Source organism: Barbatula barbatula (genome assembly GCF_947034865.1).
Source record: "Barbatula barbatula genome assembly, chromosome: 25".
Classification (NCBI taxonomy): Eukaryota; Metazoa; Chordata; class Actinopteri; order Cypriniformes; family Nemacheilidae; genus Barbatula; species Barbatula barbatula.
In genome coordinates, this window is record NC_136788.1 from 6,969,081 (window position 1) to 6,989,655 (window position 20,575).

Here is a 20,575-nt window from a genome sequence, read left to right on the forward strand (position 1 = left end):
GTGCAGTTGCTGAACTCAAGGTAAGCCTACCCAGAGTTGATAGAACTAACTCAAATCATCTGTCCTGAAACCGAAAACTCAGTTTCACATCTAAGGTATTAGACTCTAGACTCTAGACTCATCACTGTTTTATATAATAATTTATGTAGGAAGAGTAATTTATTCATATATGACAAGACTGCATCAAAAAATGGATATCCAGGAGGCCAACTTCAATATTTTGCATGTGAATTCTTATTACAAACATTATTTCTTTGGAAAGGTCTAAGACTCTAAAATACACATTTCATTAGTGTTTTACAAAATCAATTATCTAGAATGAGTAATTCATTCATAAATTAGAATTGATTCATAAATTAGTGTGCATCCAAAAATATAATATATATACACTCACCTAATGGATTATTAGGAACACCATACTAATGCTGTGTTTGACCCCCTTTCGCCTTCAGAACTGCCTTAATTCTATGTGGCATTCATTCAACAAGTTGCTGAAAGCATTATTTAGAAATGTTGGCCCATATTGATAGGATAGCATCTTGCAGTTGATGGAGATTTGTGGGATGCACATCCAGGGTGCGAAGCTCCCGTTCCAACACATCCCAAAGATATTGGGATATCTATTGGGTTGAGATCCGGTGACTGTGGGGGCCATTTTAGCACAGTGAATTCGTTGTCATGTTCAAGAAACCAATTTGAAATGATTCGAGCTTTGTGAAATTGTGCATTATCCTGCTGGAAGTAGCCATCAGAGGATGGGTACATGGAGGTCATAAAGGGATGGACATGGTCAGAAACAATGCTCAGGTAGGCCGTGGCATTTAAACAATGCCCAATTGGCAGTAAGGCCAAAGCGTGCCAAGAAAACTTCCCCTACACCAATACACCACCACCACCAGCCTGCACAGTGGTAACAAGTCATGATGTTTTCATTCTGTTTACACCAAATTCTGACTCTACCATCTGAATGTCTCAACAGAAATCGAGACTCATCAAACTGGCAACATTTTTCCAGTCTTCATCTGTCCAATTTTGGTGAGCTTGTGCAAATTGTAGCCTCTTTTTCCAATTTGTAGTGGAGATGAGTGGTACCCGGTGGGGTCTTCTGTTGTTGTAGCCCATCCGCCTCAAGGTTGTGCGTGTTGTGGCTTCACAAATATTTGCTGCATACCTCGGTTGTGACGAGTGGATATTTCAGTCAGTTGCTCTTCTATCAGCTTGAATCAGTCGGCCCATTCTCCTCATCAACAAGGCATTTTCGCCCACAGGACTGCTGCATACTGGATGATTTTCCCTTTTCACACCATTCTTTGTAAACCCTAGAAATGGTTGTGTTTGAAAATCCCAGTAACTGAGCAGATTGTGAAATACTCAGACCGGTCCGTCTGGCACCAACAACCCTGCCATGCTCAAAATTGCTTAAATCACATTTCTTTCAAATTCTAAAAGGGGGTCAAACACAGTATTAGGATGGGGTTCCTAATAATCCTTTAGGTGAGTGTATATATATATATATATATATATATATATATATATATATATATATATAATATTTTTTGTGGCGTCAAACCAAGCATTGGCATACCTGGATTTTCGTGGTAGAGAAGCAAGAAGACCCACACTGTAAAAACAAAATCCGTAAAAAAACAGAAACAGTACTGGCAGCTCATTACACAGACATTGTACAATTAGAAAAGGAACGTTTCCTTTAATTTGTCACGAATGCCGTGGGTGAGACAAGGACAGAGGACCCAGGTGCATTCAGCGGGTATGGGGTAAATATAATATGCTGAATTGTATTTACAGTAAGTGTTTACATATGGTTAAATGAAGTAATCCGTTAAAAAAAGTATTAAATATCCATGTTTGTAAGGAAGTTGAAATGTTATGATTTGCAATAATTAATAAGTTAGTAAATTAGTATGAGGTAAAAAATTAACTGTTAATATGTTTGGGATGGGAGCTTCTGATTGGTCGTGTGTGCGTGCGTTTGCTCATAGATGGGGAGTTCTCGTGAGAAGCTTCATTCGCAGTTAAAAACCTGAATGAGAAGCACAGCGTCTGACTGTTCATTAACAAAGATGCTCCTCTACAGGTATAGGAAACCTACATTTGCACACATGTGAATATTAGTGTTCCTAAATGTACTTTTGCTAGGTATTGTGTTGCATTATTGCGTGAAGTTTGATAAGGGCTGAGAATGTAAAGTTGTAGATGTATCGGCTGGGGAGCACGTGGTTCGCACGCAAATCGCTCATGTGTGTCTGTAGGGCGATTAAATGTATACGGATGAGTTTGTTCTATAAACTGTATGATATGTTTTGTTTGTGTTTTGCATGAGATGTGGGCTCGTGAATATAAAGAGTGTGGATGTTTTAGTGTGGGATGTGCACTACTTTAAGGGTATACTCATTTATTCACTGTGAACTTGGGGTGCATATTTACAGGGGAAGTACATTAGGAGAGCCCATGCATTTATTGTGTATACAATTATATAAATAAGAGAGTTCACGCATTGTTTTGTGTAATAATTGTTCAATTATTGCCATAAATCATTCGCAGTAAAAAAACCTGAATGAGAAGCATCATGTCTGACTGTTCATTAACAAACATGGTCCCTTACAGGAGCACTACATTAACACAAGACTTTAATAATAAATACAAAACTGACAAGGGGGTAACATAAGAAACCACAGGAAAATAATAACATTACAAGACAGGACTAGTGACACCGACGCTCCGAAGCTTGATCAACATCGAACGGCCCTTACAATGAACCACTGCTTCGGAGCTTGTATCTTCACTAATCACATGAAAATGACTTCTGAAGCAAACACACTGGTTCACGTCTGTAGTGAACCACCTGACTGCTTTGACAGCCCAATCCAGTGTTGACAGGTTTGAAACCTGGCGACTGTATTTCTTATAAAAGTGAAGCCAAAATGGCAACACCGTGGGTTGTAGTAGTCAGTGTTATTGTTGAGGAGAGTGGATTGAGTTTATTTCAGTGTTGTGATGTTTTCCAACTTTTGTAAAGCTGGTCTGATCTTCTGTACTTGTCTTAAGAAATAATTACACACACACACATGATGCTTAATGTTTTATTATCAAGGTGAACACATGAAATTCATCAGTATCTGTAAAAATCCACCTACACCTTTCACAGCCCTAACACTGTTCAGCTTTGATCGTCTCGGTAAACACGTAATAAACAGGGCGTTAACACATACGCCTACTTGCATTTTATGGTTGTTAGCTTTGTTGCATTACATTTACTTCACCAGGAGATGGTGCTGCAATTTCTTTCTGAATGAAGCTTCTAGTAATGAACCATTTTCGACACAATTGTATCAGAAAGCAATAATGCTTCGAAACGCTTCATTTGGCCATCACTAGACAGGACTAAGACTAACTACACTTAAACAAGACTAAAATTAACTACCAGACCAGGAACTCACCCAACAACCACAATAAACCGACAGAAGACACAAGGGCATTAAATAAGGGACCAAATCAAGAGGGGTGTTCAGGTGTAGGGCATGAATCAATAACGAGGAGAGAGCGGGAACAGACCGGAGAGAGCGTATGGCAAGCCAAATCAACAAAAATTGGCTTAAACATTCTGTCATGATCCTGCCACTAAACTAAACCAAGGGAAACCTGACATGATGTGGCGGAATCATGACATTAATTGACAGTGTGCCCACAGTAAAAAAACTATTTTTAATGGTATAACTATTGTTAAAAACAATTTCAATGGTATAACTATAGTGGAAAAGTATACATTTTCTGTGTTTTAATGGTATACCTACAATAAAAAAGAGGACAATTTCCCTATTTTATTGGTAAACCAGGAGTATAAATAGGGAAAATGGCAATTATATCTTTAAAAAATACAGAAAAATTACTTGCAAGCTATTACTTCCCCCTGCAAAAATTGAAAAAAAAAACACTCTTAATGTATGCTTTACCTACAGTAAAACAAAACCCTTTTTCTACAGTATACATAAGTGTAAATAAGAAGTAAAGATTTTTTAGTTAACTGTGTACTTAAAAAACAAAATTTGTAATAAAACAGATTATTTAATGAATACAAACAATTTGTTATTGCAAATAACTACTACATAAGTAATAATGACTAGAAAAAAAAAAACATACCGTAAGAGGTCTTACTTGAGCAAACAATTTCATTGCAAATTGGCTTAAAATTAAACATTAATGTGGACAAGTGGGCAAATTACAAATACATTCCAAGAAACCAAGTTAACTGCAAGATGGAAAGAAAACTGGCAACATCATCAACAGTCAACTTTGAGATGCCATGAAATTCCAGACCTTAACCAGGACTGAGCCACTGAAAAGGAATCCAAATGAAAAATTAAAAACACTAAACCTTCAACTACTACAAGGATGTTATGAGATGTTAGAGATGCAGATGCATATGTGTGTGTTAGAGAGAGAGTATAATATGCAGAAAGTGCTTGTGTGGGTGAGAGAGTGTGTCTGGTGTCAGAGCTTTGGTTGTGGAAAACTTGGGTAAAATGTTGTGTTATGGCTGTGCTTGTACGACCATGACCATCAAAAGTTGTCGAAGGCACGATCACGGTCCCATAATGCAATTTGAAAATAGCCTGTGCATTATCTCTACCTATGTATTTTACAGGAGAACCCGTCCTCAGTATCGCAAAAAACAGTCGGAGAAAACGATTTACAAAGAAACTGTTGGACAGTCCTCAACGCCTTACCATCGGGTATAATTACTCTCTCACCAGGTGGACTAAAAAATGAACGAAAACATATAAAAAAATACCAAAACAATGAGGGCAACGTACTGTATTTGAACTTGTAAGATATTTCAAATCAATATTTTGTCCAATCATTTACCTTTTGATAAGTAGCCATGTAGTCAGCGAGATAAAGTTAAGCAAGCCTATTGTAGAGTAAGACATGGAGATCACCAACATCAAGTACAACATCTACCAGGTATACGTCAGATATAGTCTCACTCACAGCAGGGTGTTCCTTCAAGAATCTGGGTTAATGACTCTCACACTGTGTGTATATCTAGATGATGATGTTATACCTGTCCTGCGGGAGTCTCAAGATGGGCGTCTTGGAGTTAAGACGAACAATATTCAGTCCAACCCAAATTTCATAAATCATTTCATAATCTTCTTGAGCACTGAGGACTCTCAAGGCAAAGAAACTTAAGAGTTAAATCATTTGTATCGCTCATGTAGTGGAACCTTGCATATATTAATGAAAATTAACTTACTTTTGCCAAAATCTTTTCTTGGATACATTACGGTTGTATTTGGCATAACAAATACTTTTGTAGTTTAAAGTAATCCGTAATGACACAAGATTTAAAGAGACAATTCACCCAAAAATTTTATTTTGGTCATTTAATTATCCCACCCATGTGATTTTCTTTCTTCTGGGAAAGACACAAGGCAAATGTTTGCACTGCTTTTGTTCCACACTATTAAAACTTGACATACTCGTTGTATTCTCTGTTGTAGTTGCTGTCAGCGGCGGGCTGCTTCCAGCTGGGGGCGCTACAGAGACACTGTGAAATTCTGTGTGCTCAAAATATCGACCTTGACAATGCTGTTAACATCTACAACACCGCTAAGGTAAAACAAATTCTGTAACTACCATAATTTGGGTTAAAAGAAGATATCATTGTTTAAAGTAAAATATAATTTAGGTGTTTGTATTGCAGGCTCATGGTGCGCTGGAGCTCAGTACGTACTGTGAGGGTTATTTCCTACAGAATATGGCAGGTGTTTTGGAGAGGGAAGCGTTCCGGGCTTTAATCCTGGGGTCTGAGACACGGATCGGGAAAGACTCGCTTCTGGAGGAGCTGGAGGCGACGTTAGCTCGCAGACTTCGATCACTGCTTGTGACGTCCCAGGTGTGAGAGACAGAGAGAAACGAAAGGAAATGGACAATAAAAAAAGGAAACAAGATATAAGATGGACTGACTGAAGTGGAGATTTAAGAACACAAGCTTTGGGTTCTTGTGCAAAATGAAAGAAAGTGCAAATGATTTTATTAAATGCTGCAGTGTTTGTGTGGCTTAAGCTATCAGAACCTAAAATATGTAAAGATTGTGTCTAAACTGTCTACAAAGTTTCCCACGCTTAAATAGATGCAATTTGAATGAAATGGGAAGCTAGAGTGTATTTCTCTCTGAATATAATTAGTATTGTCATTATAAAGGCAGTAAATGGTTTTCTTTCATGCAACTGCAAACTGTCCTACTGTCTCAAGCAGGAGTCCATAAATTACTAATTCTATAAATTAAAAAGAAAAGCAGAAACAGATACAAGTAACATCTCTCACAGATATTTTGTATCATAGCAACCAAAGTGCATTCAGTGAAGAACGCTGCTTTAGAGACGTGCACCATGCATCATATGTTGGAATAAGTATCCAAGTACCCAGATGGTCTACTGTTTCATGTGGAAATTCAAAGTGCAGATCCATGAACATTCAAAAGGCTATATTACCACAACTAACTACAAGAGGACGGGGTCTAGTGACACTACACTGAATATGATATTATATATGCAAGGGCATCGATTTGGGTAGGGACTGTAGGGACGTGGACCAATATTCAGCTCAAAATATTTTCGTATTATTTGTACAAAATTATTCTGTTCCATATATAGAAAACTATAGTCAGAAAGCACATACCTGATGACATGGGGTGCCTTTAAATCCTGATAAGGTTCTACATCTTATTGTGGAATGTATGTAGATATTCTACCGTCAGTCGCTGGTGGGAGAGTTTAGCGCTTCCCTCTCATCACTTCATCCTTAAGGGATAATTGTATTTTTGACAATCCTTTGATAGGAGATTCTTTCTAATTGTGAATGTAGTGACACCTATTTGCTTCTAATTCTTCTGTACCACCTTTGAAGTCAGTCAAATTGCAACCAGTATTTGAAACACGAGCAAACCACAATCTTCTTTTTAAATGTTCACTTCAAAAACATAAAATAAAAACTGTTACATAGACATGGTACGCACGGTCAAAAAACTGTGTTGCTTCCAACGTCTCTAACTTCCAACTGAAAACTAAATACATCCAATCGCTTGCATCATGACATAGTGCGATCTAACTGGAAGCTCAAAATAATTAAATATAATCAGATCTAAACATTACTAAATATGCATTTTAAACCCAAAAAAAATTCTTACGAATTTTCATAAAATATTTTCTTATTATTTTTACAAAATTATTATTCTAAGTGAACTAATCCCTATATGGCTCTTACATTACCCGGCCCGTAATTGGTTAGGCAAGAAGACTAAGCAATTATAAACTTAAACACTAAGAGCCAAACAATTTCTAAATGTCCATGAACTATCAACTTGTTTCTTCTACTTCACTCTTCTGACATCGCCTCTTCCAACAAGCACAGTTTGTTTACAGGCCTTTCCAGAGTGTTGGTCTTGGTCTCTATCTTCACTCTTCGTACTGTTCCATTGAAGTCCGGCAACGTTTCAATTACCTTTCCCACGAACCAGTAGTAACACAACATCTCCTGTCATGAAGTTTATTATTGGATTTAGCCATTTCTGGCACTCCTGAAGAAGTGGAAGGTATTCACGCGTCCATCTAGTCCAAAATAAACTTGCTTCCATCTCTTTCTTGTGCACATATCATCTTTGCTGAAAATCCCTGGATGCATGTTGGGTTAAGATTTCAACAGCAATAAATGATTGGGTGTTAGAGGTTCTACGTCATCCACATCATCTGAAATGATTGCAAGCGGCCTACCATTGATGATGCTTTCGACCTCACACATTATTGTCAGAAGACAATCATCATTCACTGCTTGCTCTTTCAAAAGGGAGGTAAAGATTCTTCGCACAGTCCGAATTTGTCTTTCCCAAACTCCGCCTTGGTGCGAAGCAGCTGGGCTATTGGATATCCACTTTATTCCCTTTGGTTGCAAGGCTTTTTCAATCTTGTCATTATTTAGCTGTTGAATGGCTTCTCTCAACTCTCTTTCAACAGCCACAAATTTGTGCCGTTGTCAGAACGCATGATGGTAACTTGACCTCTCCTGCACATAAAGCAACAAATTGTATTAATGCAGGAGTCTAGGCTGTCTGCAACTTAGTCTGCACCGCTCTGAGAGTGAGACAAGTGAACATCACGACGTACCTTTTGACTGTACTCTGGCCCCGCTTGACATCAAACGGCCCGAAGAAACCAACACCTGTATTTGTGAAGGGAGGCTTATCTGGCAAGAGCCTATCTTCAGGCAGGTTTGTCATCTTTTGCTCACCGACCTTTCCATTAATCCTGCGGCACACTGTACATTTGTTGATTATCTTTTGAATTGCAGAATTGGCTTGTGGAATCCAGTACCTGCATCTCAGTTGTGCCAAGACATAGTCTTGCTTTTGATCTTGCTTTTTCAGGGTCTTTTTCAGTTTCCTTGATCTTTCTTGATATTTCCTTTCTTTCCTCTTTCAGTTTCCACAGATTTTCCTTCAACTTTAAAATCAAGGCCACTTATATTTTTAGTTTATGCCAGTCTGAGTAATAGCTGATCAGTTTGTCGATTGGTTCCATGTTTTCTTCAACTTTGATCATGTTGACTGTAGCTCGATTCTTGACTTCGGGTCATTTTGAAGGTTTTCCTTCCTTCGCACAGGCTGTTCCGACCAATCACATTCATTGTTCAGCAAGAACTCCGGCCCATTGATCCAGGTTTCTCCTTGTGTCAAACTTTTAGCCTTCAGGCCCCTACCCAGATAGCAAATAGTAATGGAAACTATGTTAAATCAACATCCCGCTGTCAACGATAAATTCATTGAATCAACGTTGAACTCTGATGTTGATTCTTCATCATGTTGCACCCTCTTTTATCATTGAAACAACGTTTAAATCATACCTAGAGATCAACAGAATTTCAATGGTATTTCGATTACAATGGATATTGAAACAATGTTGAAATCCCAGCATATCAACAAAACTTCAATGGTGTTTTAATATACCACAGGTTTAATCTAAAGGTCTGTAATTTTAATATAATATTAAAAACATTATTATTAGGCTATAATCCTGCTTTATCGACAGCCAGGATTTAGAAAAGAGAAACTATACCTTTAGGCTGTAACCTAGATTAGCACAAATGACACCCCACGCATTCTTTAAAAATTAAACAATCATTTTTATTTTATTATTTCTTATTTCTTTTTTTTTAACGTGCTATAACTCCTGCTGCGTCTGTCTTCCAGCTCCTCCAGCTCGGTCTGGGGCGTAGCGCAGCCACTTCTGTACTGCTTGAGCGAAGTCATAGGTGTTTGCCGTTGTAAGACGCTGAGTCAAGGCATCTAGAATACAAGTAAAAGTATGCTATGATTTAGTCAATGATTTGTTCAATCAAGCTGTCGTCAAGGATTGGGAGCAGAACATGGCACGAACACAGTAGCCTACACATAAAGTCAAATACACACACACGCTACACACACTGGGTGCATGGAGGAATATGCATAAATCTCACCGCAAAAACAGGCTAATAATAAGGCAATGTCTTTCAAATTTAACGAGGCATTTTAATTGTTTCTAAATGAAGTATGTGGGGCTAATGCTGCGTTCCAGGCAACCTGTAACTCGTGTTTTTACAACTCATAACTGGGAGTACATGGATAGTACATGTTCACGGGTGGGAAGTCACGGGTTTGACTGCCGTTCCAGTGCACTTTCACGGGTATAAGGTTGGAAAAACACGGGTTACAGCCAGGTTGCCTGGAACGCAGCATTATGCTCCCCCTTGACGCCAGGCCTGGTTGTCAGGCGCTGTGCGTGCGCTTCCCCGCGCTCAGAAAAGGTGCAGAAGATCATAAAAAATCGTGATAAGCACTAGTATAAAACGACTGTTATCATTTCTGAAAACAAACACATGGAGTTGTGTAAAACATTGCAGCCCTGCTCGAGGATTATTCATATTTTGGATTTGTAGGCTATTACGAGATGGTCTAATCGGCATTTCCAGTTAACGTTACAACTCGAGACAGTCCTGCATTAAATAAAGTAAAGGTAAACCATGTCTTTTGTGTAATTCTGGCCCACCGCGGTCACTGCTGTGGGTAGCGCGCGCTAGCAAGCGTTGGTTCCGCTAGAGCACCGGCGGTCAGAAGAAATAGCGGTGCTGTGTTAATATAGATTTCACGACACTAGTAATGGGTACGGACATGTATTTTGAGCTAGCTGTCACAAAAATAGACTGCACTAATGAGGTTTTGCTAACTTTATAACCTAGAAGAGATCAAGTACTTTTGGCATATTTTGACACATTGGTAAAACAAAAATCTATTTCAGTGACTGCAGCACTGCGTCGGTTACTTCATTAACCATCATGTTTTTGATTTGGTACAATTCATTCATATTGACCATTAAGCAAGCTTACCTGTACGCTTGTGCCAAGGTCCAGAAATGAGCTGTGTCCGGTGCAGTACGTTGTTGTTGATCTCCCATTTTCAATCATATTTCCCGGTCAACTATATGTTGGTGACTCTTCAACAACAGCGTTGTTTCCCGGTCAACTATAAATCAATGACTTTTCAACACATTCAGCGATCGCCCGGTAAACCAAATATCAATGCTTAATCAATCATACAGATACCTATAGATCAATGTTGTTCCAATACTGTTGGCATCAACATTAATAACGTCAGGTTTTCATCAATATGGTAATGGTGATTCAACATTTATTTTGCATTGAAATTTCAACATCAACCATAATGATGATTCAGATGGAAAAACAATGTTTATTCAATGTTGGCTTAGTGTCTGGGTACTGGCTTGATCTGCAGGATTTTCCATTGTTCTGATGTACTTCCATTGTGATGGCTTGGTTGCTTCTCGGATCAATGAGATTCTGTGCGCAACGAAGGTTTTGAAACAAGCAGTTTCACTGTCAATATATCTAAGCACAGCAGTACTGTCTGTCCAAAAAATTTATTGTTGAAATGGAACTTGAAGCTCTTGATGTAACATCTTGTCCATTTTAACAGCGACGATTGCTGCGGTCAACTCGAGTCTGGGAATGGTAACCAGTTTGAGTGGAGCCACTCTTGCCTTCCCCATGAGGAATGCACAATGCTTCTCGTCTTGGCTATTCTCTAGCAGCAAATAAGACACAGTGCCATACGCAGACTCAGAAGCATCTGAAAAATTATGTAACTGTGCTGCTGTAATACATCCAAGATCTGCTGGCTTCAAACACCTGCTCACATGGAGGTGTTTGATTTTGCTGCATGAGGCAAGCGTATATGATTGCTGGCAGTATAAACACGGCTTCTCAAAGGCGCTCACAAGTTTTACTTGAATTTTATGGCTTAACATGTGTTTCTTGAGGCGCTTTGCTTTCAGTGAAAACATTTGTTGCGAAACTGCTTTCACAAACCTCTTCCATGATGCTTTTCTTTTAGGTCATTCTTTCCACTTGAAATTGGGCGACTGTCTGAAATATTACCAAAGAGGGGATCCATCGCTATTCTAGCTTGGCGGTCTATGTAACTAACCAAATATGCAAAATTTGCTGGTTTGCCTCTTCGTTATTTTATGTCATAAGCTTCAGCACGCCAACTTTCTTTTAATTTATATGGTAACTTAGACACCACTGTCCGTAAAGTGGTTGGGTTATCCATCTCCTCTATCCATCTCCTATCGATATTATGTCATCACCTCTGTTAGATTGAGGATTAGACACATTGAAGACCGATTGAGATTTTTGTTGTATTCGGGAGTGCTGTGTATGTGGTTGAACATGAGTGTTTGTATTAGCTGGCTGTGGAAGCAAAATGCTAGTTCTTTCCTTCACGTGTCTTTTGCACTGCTGAGTAACTACACTGTAAACCCTGACAAGTTCACAGATCTCAAAAAAATTTTTAATGATGTTTTTAAAAGTTTTAAGTTTAATTAAAATAACATTTTCAGCTGCCTTAAATTATCTCAATGTTAACTTAAAAACATTGATATTCCTCAACTTATAATTAGGGAGTAATTCACTCAAAATATTCAAAATTTTTCAACTAATATAATGTTGGAAATACACTCAAAATTTCAAAAATTTTCACCTCAAAATGTGGGACATGCACTCAAAATTCATTCTAAACTGAAATACTGATGTCTGCCCACTACACAATTATAATCAGCTAATAATGTTAGAAAACATGAAAGTGACACCACAGTGACAAATTACAACTTTTTTTATTTAACACAATGTGCGTTTTAAAAGGCACGAATCAAAGGAGCCCAGTCAAAGCAAAGTGCCTGTCATAAAATAAAACAAAGGAAAATTACTCGATAAAAAATTTAATCTGTTTTAACGTATATTAAGTTTTAATAGCTCCATATTCTGATAGTGGTCATTGCTACAGAGGGCAGATTCAGTATTTTGGGACTCCATCTCACATTATTCAGGTAAAATTATGATAAAAACTTAAAGGATTCATGATAAAATTCAATAAGATCCTCAACAGCAATGACAAATATTAGGATGTGGAGCCATTTAACACCGTTTAAAAACGTTTTGGCATAAAACAAAACATTCAAATAAAATATTGGTTTGTACTGTACAGTACTTCAACTGGCAACATCAAGGTAGTGCATCAAGGTAGGCATTGGGCAACAGAATATCAGTATTCAGTAGTGTCATCCGTGACGACTGTCCGGAGAGCCACCGGGGTGTCAGTGAGGTCTTGACCATCTGCTGACTAGAAAACACAAATAATACAAGAATGAGTTCAGCCCCTCAAGGATACAAATCACACTAATGATGTCTAAACATTATTGTCACTTAGCACTTAGACTGCAACTAAGCTACATGTTTAAACATATGCTTATATCGTATGTTAGTTTCACACCCATCGGTTAGCATATTTTTTGATTAGTTGAATGCTTTATACTTACCTGTTCATTTATGTTATTTCTACATGTCAGTTTGTAGAACAACAACTCAAGTGAACTTCACAAACAGATGATGGGGGGTATTCCAAAAGGAGGTTCACTCTGAGTTTTCATATAATTCAGGGTGAAAATCGTTCGTATTTTTGTAATTAAAATTAGTACACAATTTACAAATCTCACCTATTGGCACCTGTCTGATGGTGAAACGATGACTCTCTGTTAGCACTCTTTGTAGTCCGATATCTGTACATAACATGCACACAAATGTATTTCATGCTTTGGTTGCTATGTGCAATACATCCACAGACATTTTTTTATTATGTGTATCTGCAGACAGTTAAATGAAAACAAATACTTCAGTCATAAATGTCAACACATGGGGCCCGTTCTTCGTACGTCGCTTATTACATCTGAGATCAAATGACACATCCAAGATGACATCATCGTGCTAATCATGATCCGGCTAATTGGGTTCTTTGAAAACAACTGTTGTTTAAGATTAGTATCGCTGAATGAGTTATCTGAGATCATTGCGCATTCTTGCATTTGTTTAAAAGGGGATATGTATCGATAGTAGAAACAATGATCAGCAACACTGTTATTGGCTGTTCAGCTTGGCTAAAGAAAACGCCCAGTTTTTCTCTCAAGCAGTACAAGAGCTTTTAATGGAAGGTTATGCCCAATTTGAACATTTAATTAAAACAAATTATATGCGTAAGTGGTGCCCATGTTAGCTGTTTCTATCACTTTCTACAGTAAATATGAAACAAAAAAAATGCTAAAATTCATACTTGTGTCAGAGCCACCACTAGAACATGGGAACAAGTAAAAGTGAAGTACAAGAATATTCTACAAAATGGTAGCCTTTGGCTTTTAAAATAAGGACTGTATAAGAAGTGCTGTTAAATTATGTCTATTTATGACAGCCACCAAGAAAAAGGCTGAAAAATTACAGGTGGTGGTCCTGCACCCCCACAATATACCCCAGCAGAAGAGCTGGCCCTTGGGTTGAATTCAAACCAACTCATTGTGGAGGGCATCCCTGGGCGCAGCTCCCCCTTAGACCCAAAGCCAGGGACCAGTAGTAGCAACACTTTCATTACTGTTAGGCTAAAAGCTTTCAATTCTCTTAGTCTACTGTAAAATGGTTTGTTGCTGCATTAACTGAAGTATAATCCAAATGGCCGGTACAGTCATTTCAAATGTTTGTGAAAGTGAATAATAAAATATGTTGCCACGAGTAATTGATCACATTCTTTTCTACAGAAAGGTTCACAGAACAGTCTGCACAAAGAACTGATACAAAGTGGGCAGTGTTTTACTTTTGTTGCATGAGGCATGTTTTGACCCTTTTTTCCACAAAATTACACAGGGTGACATCCATAACCTATATAAGCGGCATCTTAAAAACATTTGAGGTGAAAAAAGAGAAATTTTACATGAAAGAGAAAAATTGCACTGGGGATAGAGTTGCTTCAAAAGGCTCTTCAGAGTAAGTGCTAATACACTATTTCACACATCGTATTGCTGACTTTACATAACTCTCTCTTATTGCAGGCAAAATATGACTTGCTGGCTATTCTTCATAAAGAATCTTTTAAATAAAACTCGAGAAACCAAGCATATTTGTCTTGTCCTTTATTCAATTCAAAAATGGTGTTGCTCAATTATGTCCCGTGTAGCTCTGCCACTAGGTTGGTCCAAGTGCACTGGCTGGAGGTCATCATCAGGCTGCACCCCACCACAGGGTTCCTCTCCTTTCTGATGGTGGCAATGTTATGCAATATGGCACATGCAACAATTATGTCACAGGCCCTGTCAGGTGCAACCCTCAGACTTTTCAGACACTGAAAGCTTCCCTTTAGTTGCCCAAAGGTCATTTCAATGCATGTCCTGGCTAGAGCTGCATTGTAACGGGTTTGTGGTCCAGGATTTGGCTCAGGGAAGGGCGTCAGAAAATATTGCCTGCAGGCATAGCCCCTGTCTCCAAGCAGGGTCCCATCAAAATCCCCAGTATAAATGGAAAAATGAAGTTCTGTTAGGCTCAGCATAATACTGTGTATAATACTGTGAGCTTGACATGTATGTTCCCTTACCACGTTCAAATAATGTGCATAAATGTGACTCTAAAAATTGAGTCATGCACTGATCCTGGCCATTTTGCTTCCACATTGGTTATATGGAATAGAGTCACACACCATCTAAAAGATTTTAGTCAGTCAACTGAAACAAAAAATGGAATGAAATCAAAAAGTATGCAAAGTAATATATTACTAATCAGGAATATTATAAATGGTAATCGTAACTTACCTGCACTTTACACTGTGAACCCCTTTACGGTTCACAAAAATCCCCCTCATTGGGGCCTGGTGGGGCCTTGACTGGGACGTGTGTGCCGTCAATGGCACCAATCACGTTAGGGAAGCCTGAAGGACACATACTGTTAGTCATACTTATTGGTATGGTCAATATTGCATGTCATTAACAATTATAAATGTACCTGCAATAGTAAAAAATCCTGCCAGGTAAACTTTGCGAATGGCACGACAGACAGCACTTTTCACAAAGTTCTCTGTGAGTGGCACTTTTCTTTACACTATTGGAGATGCAAAGAATCTCAGGCCAATGCACACAGTCTGTGCTGTTGTAAAGCCCGGCTCCTTCGTGTTAAACATGTAATGTGTGGTTCCAACATATTAATGATGTAACTAACACCCTCATGAGAAAAACGGTATCTCTCAACAATGACGCCATCGCGCTGCGCTAAAGGATCCTGTCTATCCCGCAATACGCGATAAATTCGAAAAGCTCTGCAAACTATTCTTGCACCTTACGCAACAGGTTGCTGTCATAAAAATGGACAAGACATGGATGCGACAGACTTACCTATCTCCTCCGCTTATAAAGCTGCAATCTAATCCTGTTACATGAAGCAAGCCTGCTCCCGAGCAGGTTCAAGTTTACAGACCTGTTGCTATGACAGCAAGTCCAGGATGAGCGTCCAAGAACCAAACAATCCAAGATCATGCCAAATCGTCAACAATCAAATCCAGCTAACGGAGTTAGCGACGTACGAAGAACGGGCCCATGGTAGGGACCTTCAGAGAGCAGCAAATAAATCAAATTCTGATGAAAGCATGACGCACATGAAGTAATCACACAATAAAGCTCACATTTGTGACTGTCGAGGTCCTCATTCATCTTCAAAGGACAGGAGGTATCAAGTTGCTGTACCAAACAGCAATTTCAACTGCATACGTTTTTGAAGTTAAATAACATTAGCTCCATGAGTGAATTGAATTCTTAGACCACGTTTTGTAAACCGCAGCCTTTCCATGGCCTCAGAAATAATGCTTTATCAATTAAGGCTTCAGATTTTCTAGATATTTGCATCTCTTGTGTTAATTCACAAAGTTATGAGACACAGGTGAAAACAATAAGCTAAGTGGTGATTGATTAGGCAGGTGACAGATTTGATTGTTCAGCCATGTAAATAAACAAGTGATTGAGTACAAAAGGTGAGGACAAATAACACACTCTGTCTCAATGAGATTGTCAACTTTTGTAGCAAAGGGTTTTTAAACTCAACGCTGAACTGAACGAACGCTGAACTGAACGAACGCTGAACTGAACGAACGCTGAACTGAACGAACGCTGAACTGAACGAACGCTGAACTGAACGAACGCTGAACTGAACGGACCGCTGAACGGAACGCTGAACTGAACGGAAACGCTAAACTGAACTGAACTGAACTGAACGCTGAACTGAACTGAACTGAATGCTGAACTGAACTAAACACTACTAAACTGACAAGTAGAGTAGAATACAGTATTGCCGTTGCAATGCTAGGGCTTAGGGATCTTTTACTGTTTGGCTTGACTGTGGTGACCGCAAGCTTTTTAAGAATTGGTCATGCTGCCTTTCCAGGAATGGGTTTTCCTCATGACAACATTGACAACAGAACACTCAATTTTGGCAAGCTTATTATTGGCTGTGGCATATCCAATGAATCCAATGATACTGGGAGATCAGGAGAACAGTCTAATGGATACTGGTCTGGTGAACAAAGTATGTTTATTGTCAAATGTTTATTTAAATGGGCAACTGGTTTACTTGTCTTCTACTAAATTAAGCACAATTCCAACTTGCTGAGGCTAAGCTGAAACGTCTGGGTCCTTCTGTGCACTGTGGTAATGATGCTATGACCCTGCGTGTTCCTGGTCCAAGAATGCCCCACTTCCTGGTTGATGGAGGTAAGCCGATACAACCTTTTGGTTTCTTTCTCAATTTATAAGGCCTGTTATGGTATGTCTTCTCTTAAATAGGAGAGGGGTCTCCAGTGCCTGTGTCTGAAATCCAAGCCAGCTGTGGTATCTCTGTGAGGAGGGTTCGTCGGGATGTTTCATTTTCGGTTCCTTTCCGTGGCTGTCCTGTCAGACAACAGGTCAGTTAGACATTACTTTGCTGCAGTTTGTTGTCAAATGGGTCTTGATCTTTTCTCTCTTCTGACAGAGTGGAAGTTATATTCTGTCTCTGATTATAATTGGGGCACCAGTGCAGGCGTTATGCCCTGCGAGTTCGCCCCTTCCTACGGTTTCTGCTTCCCTTCCTACAGTCATTTGCTTGTCCAATGGAATGGTTGTCTCGCTTGGACTCGGGGCTGATACTGTTATGATTAAAGGTAGTTTTTGTCTTAAATTTGAGTGAATTTAAACTTTACTGGTTCTTGAGGATTTCCCCCTTTCAGTTGATGGATCATGGCAGCCTCTGCTGTCCGAGTACTCTAAATGTGGGTTCACATTAGATACTTTTCATGGTGCTTTGGTGGTTACAGCACCATTTACTGGAAGCTGTTGGGTAAAGAAGGTAAGACATAATAGTCCTGTCAAGTACACAGTTGTCTTTACTGTTCTTTTTGTACTTCAAACAGGATTGTTTCTAAACTGTTTCATATTATGAAAGCCTATGTTACGGAGATTTTGTCTTTTTAAGGATATGGAAAGGCATCTCCCTTTGTTATTCCTTGACCGTGAAGTGATTATTTCCTGCCCTGGACCCAGGCGGCCTGGACCAACACTTGCGGCACCACCAAGGCCTGGACCCCATAGACCTAGACCAACACTTGCTGCACCGCCAAGGCCTGGACCCCATAGACCTAGACCAACCCTTGCTGCACCGCCTAGGCCTGGACCCCATAGACCTAGACCAACACTTGCTGCACCGCCTAGGCCTGGACCCCATAGACCTAGACCAACCCTTGCTGCACCGCCAAGACCTGGACACCATAGACCTAGACCAACACTTGCTGCACCGCCTAGGCCTGGACCCCAAAGACCTAGACCAACACTTTCTGCACCGCCTAAGCCTGGACCCCATAGACCTAGACCAACCCTTGCTGCACCGCCTAGGCCTGGACCCCATAGACCTAGACCAACCCTTGCTGCACCGCCTAGGCCTGGACCCCATAGACCTAGACCAACACTTGCTGCACCGCCTAGGCCTGGACCCCATAGACCTAGACCAACACTTGCTGCACCGCCTAGGCCTGGACCCCATAGACCTAGACCAACACTTGCTGCACCGCCAAGACCTGGACCCCATAGACCTAGACCAACACTTGCTGCACCGCCAAGACCTGGAAACCATAGACCTAGACCAACCCTTGCTGCACCGCCTAGGCCTGGGCCCCATAGACCTAGACCAACCCTTGCTGCATCGCCTAGACCTGGACCCCATAGACCTAGACCAACCCTTGCTGCATCGCCTAGACCTGGACCCCATAGACCTAGACCAACCCTTGCTGCACCGCCTAGACCTAGACCAACCCTTGCTGCACCACCTAGACCTGGACCCCATAGACCTAGACCAACCCTTGGTGCACCGCCTAGGCCTGGACCCCAAAGACCTAGACCAACCCTTGCTGCACCGCCTAGGCCTGGACCCCATAGACCTAGACCAACCCTAGCTACACCGCATAGACCTGGACCCCATAGACCTAGACCAACCCTTGCTGCACCGCCAAGACCTGGACCCCATAGACCTAGACCAACCCTTGCTGCACAGCCTAGGCCTGGACCACATAGACCTAGACCAACCCTTGCTGCACAGCCTAGGCCTGGACCCCAAAGACCTAGACCAACCCTTGCTGCACCGCCTAGGCCTGGACCCCATAGACCTAGACCAACCCTAGCTACACCGCATAGACCTGGACCCCATAGACCTAGACCAACCCTTGCTGCACCGCCAAGACCTGGACCCCATAGACCTAGACCAACCCTTGCTGCACAGCCTAGGCCTGGACCACATAGACCTAGACCAACCCTTGCTGCACAGCCTAGGCCTGGACCCCAAAGACCTAGACCAACCCTTGCTGCACCGCCTAGGCCTGGACCCCATAGACCTAGACCAACCCTAGCTGCACCGCATAGACATGGACCCCATAGACCTAGACCAACCCTTGCTGCACCGCCAAGACCTGGACCCCATAGACCTAGACCAACCCTTGCTGCACCGCCAAGACCTGGACCCCATAGACCTAGACCAACCCTTGCTGCACCGCCAAGGCCTGGACACCATAGACCTAGACCAACCCTTGCTGCACCGCCTAGACCTGGACCCTATAGACCTAGACCAACCCTTGCTGCACCGCCTAGACCTGGACCCCATAGACCTAGACCAACTCTTGCTTCACCTCCTAGGCCTGGACCCCATAGACCTAGACCAACCCTTGCTGCACCGCCTAGGCCTGGACCCCATAGACCTAGACCAACACTTGCTGCACCGCCAAGGCCTGGATCCCATAGACTTAGACCAACCCTGGCTGCACCGCCTAGGCCTGGACCCCATAGACCTAGACCAACCCTAGCTGCACCGCATAGACATGGACCCCATAGACCTAGACCAACCCTTGCTGCACCGCCTAGACCTGGACCCCATAGACCTAGACCAACACTTGCTGCACCGCCTAGGCCTGGACCCCATAGACCTAGACCAACCCTTGCTGCACCTTCTAGGCCTGGACCCCATAGACCTAGACCAACACTTGCTGCACCGCCAAGGCCTGGATCCCATAGACTTAGACCAACCCTGGCTGCACCGCCTAGGCCTGGACCCCATAGACCTAGACCAACACTTGCTGCACCGCCAAGGCCTGGATCCCATAGACTTAGACCAACCCTGGCTGCACCGCCTAGGCCTGGACCCCATAGACCTAGACCAACCCTAGCTGCACCGCATAGACCTGGACCCCATAGACCTAGACCAACCCTTGCTGCACCGCCAAGACCTGGACCCCATAGACCTAGACCAAACCTTGCTGCACCGCCAAGACCTGGACCCCATAGACCTAGACCAACCCTTGCTGCACCGCCAAGGCCTGGACACCATAGACCTAGACCCCATAGACCTAGACCAACCCTTGCTGCATCGCCTAGACCTAGACCAAACCTTGCTGCATCGCCTAGACCTGGACCATATAGACCAACCGCTATTAAATATCCAGATTTAGGACTGTGAGGATCATGCCTGTGCATGAAGGGATAAGTTCTTAAAACATGACACTAGGCATCAATAGAACAACTATTTGTCTTTCAGGTTCTTTAACAAACCTAATAAAGCTTGAATTACTACAGTT

The 20,575-nt window shown here is 41.2% G+C and overlaps 2 protein-coding genes across 4 annotated transcripts; both read left to right on the forward strand.

Moving 5' to 3' along the window:
- The first annotated feature begins 2,025 nt into the window (after nt 1-2,025).
- Nucleotides 2,026-6,426, forward strand: LOC306890708 (ankyrin repeat and BTB/POZ domain-containing protein 2-like). The gene is made up of 4 exons (XM_079450624.1): nt 2,026-2,095; nt 4,664-4,751; nt 5,523-5,636; nt 5,726-6,426. Exons 1-4 carry the CDS (start codon nt 2,046-2,048, stop codon nt 5,921-5,923), a joined length of 450 nt encoding a protein of 149 aa, XP_079306750.1. The 5' UTR covers nt 2,026-2,045; the 3' UTR covers nt 5,924-6,426.
- Nucleotides 6,427-16,457: 10,031 nt separating this feature from the next.
- On the forward strand, nt 16,458-20,575 carry LOC306890850 (uncharacterized protein). 3 transcript variants are annotated; one of them, XM_079450863.1, is made up of 6 exons: nt 16,458-17,010; nt 17,076-17,195; nt 17,268-17,386; nt 17,455-17,623; nt 17,690-17,808; nt 17,935-20,575. In XM_079450863.1, exons 1-6 carry the CDS (start codon nt 16,785-16,787, stop codon nt 20,455-20,457), a joined length of 3,276 nt encoding a protein of 1,091 aa, XP_079306989.1. In that variant the 5' UTR covers nt 16,458-16,784; the 3' UTR covers nt 20,458-20,575. The 3 variants fall into 3 exon arrangements, with proteins under 3 accessions (XP_079306989.1, XP_079306990.1, XP_079306991.1); XM_079450864.1 differs by having other exon boundaries at nt 16,462-16,996; XM_079450865.1 differs by having other exon boundaries at nt 16,482-17,010; nt 17,096-17,195.

Excerpts from the sequence above, each read along its gene's own strand:
- LOC306890850 (XM_079450863.1), top strand. The coding sequence starts at position 16,785 with ATGCTAGGGCTTAGGGATCTTTTACTGTTTGGCTTGACTGTGGTGACC. Across the intron at positions 17,196-17,267 it reads CCACTTCCTGGTTGATGGAG|GAGAGGGGTCTCCAGTGCCT; the intron begins GTAAGCCGATAC and ends TCTCTTAAATAG. Across the intron at positions 17,387-17,454 it reads GCTGTCCTGTCAGACAACAG|AGTGGAAGTTATATTCTGTC; the intron begins GTCAGTTAGACA and ends CTCTTCTGACAG.
- LOC306890708 (XM_079450624.1), top strand. The coding sequence starts at position 2,046 with ATGAGAAGCACAGCGTCTGACTGTTCATTAACAAAGATGCTCCTCTAC. Across the intron at positions 2,096-4,663 it reads ACAAAGATGCTCCTCTACAG|GAGAACCCGTCCTCAGTATC; the intron begins GTATAGGAAACC and ends TGTATTTTACAG. Across the intron at positions 5,637-5,725 it reads ACATCTACAACACCGCTAAG|GCTCATGGTGCGCTGGAGCT; the intron begins GTAAAACAAATT and ends TTTGTATTGCAG.